Source organism: Eimeria mitis, genomic scaffold, assembly GCF_000499745.2.
Source record: "Eimeria mitis Houghton genomic scaffold, Emh_scaff528, whole genome shotgun sequence".
Lineage (NCBI taxonomy): Eukaryota > Apicomplexa > Conoidasida > Eucoccidiorida > Eimeriidae > Eimeria > Eimeria mitis.
In genome coordinates, this window is record NW_013573559.1 from 14319 (window position 1) to 14932 (window position 614).

The window sequence follows — 614 nt, forward strand, 5'->3', positions numbered from 1 at the left end:
ACGCACTCTGCTGCTGCAGCAAGACGAAGACAGCAGCAGCAGCAACAGCAGCAGCAACAGCAGCAGCAACAGCAACAGCAGCAGCAGCAGCAGCGGGAGCAGAGCTGATGCAGCAGCAACATCAGCAGCAGCAGCTCACAGCCCTGCTGCTGCCGGCTTTGCCTTCGCCTCCGGCAGAAAGGTCAAACTCAGCCCCGAAGCACTGGCGCGGGCTCGCAGCTTGCTGCTGCAGGATGAAGACAGCAGCAGCAGCAGCAGCAGCAGCAATAGCAGCAGCAGCAGCAGCAGCAGCGGGTGCAGCACTCCTGGAGCTGCGCAATCCGCACCGGCGGCAGCACCTGCTGCAGCGCCTCCATTGGCACCGGCGTCATCACCAGCAGCAGCAACAACAGCAGCAACAACAAGAGGAAGACCAGCAGCAACAGCAGCAGCAGCAGCAACAGCAGCAGCAGCAGCAACAGCAGCAGCAGCAGGAAACAATTCTATGCAGAAGCTGCCATTTGCTTCCCGTCGAGCTGCAGCAGCAGCAGGCAGACTGAAGTGCCCCAGCAGCAAATCCTTTAAGCCCCCCAAGAAGCTCGCAGCAGCAGCAGCACCAGCAGCAGCAGGAGCAG

The 614-nt window shown here is 61.2% G+C and overlaps 1 protein-coding gene across 1 annotated transcript in view; it reads left to right on the forward strand.

The window, feature by feature from the left end:
- Window positions 1-539, forward strand: part of EMH_0015160 (uncharacterized protein) — a gene marked incomplete at both ends in the record, with an annotated part of 6535 nt that extends 5996 nt beyond the window's left edge. Inside the window, one exon of the mRNA XM_013500323.1 lies at window positions 1-539. Coding sequence (XP_013355777.1) covers window positions 1-539 — 539 coding nt within the window.
- Between the last annotated feature and the right edge of the window lie 75 nt (window positions 540-614).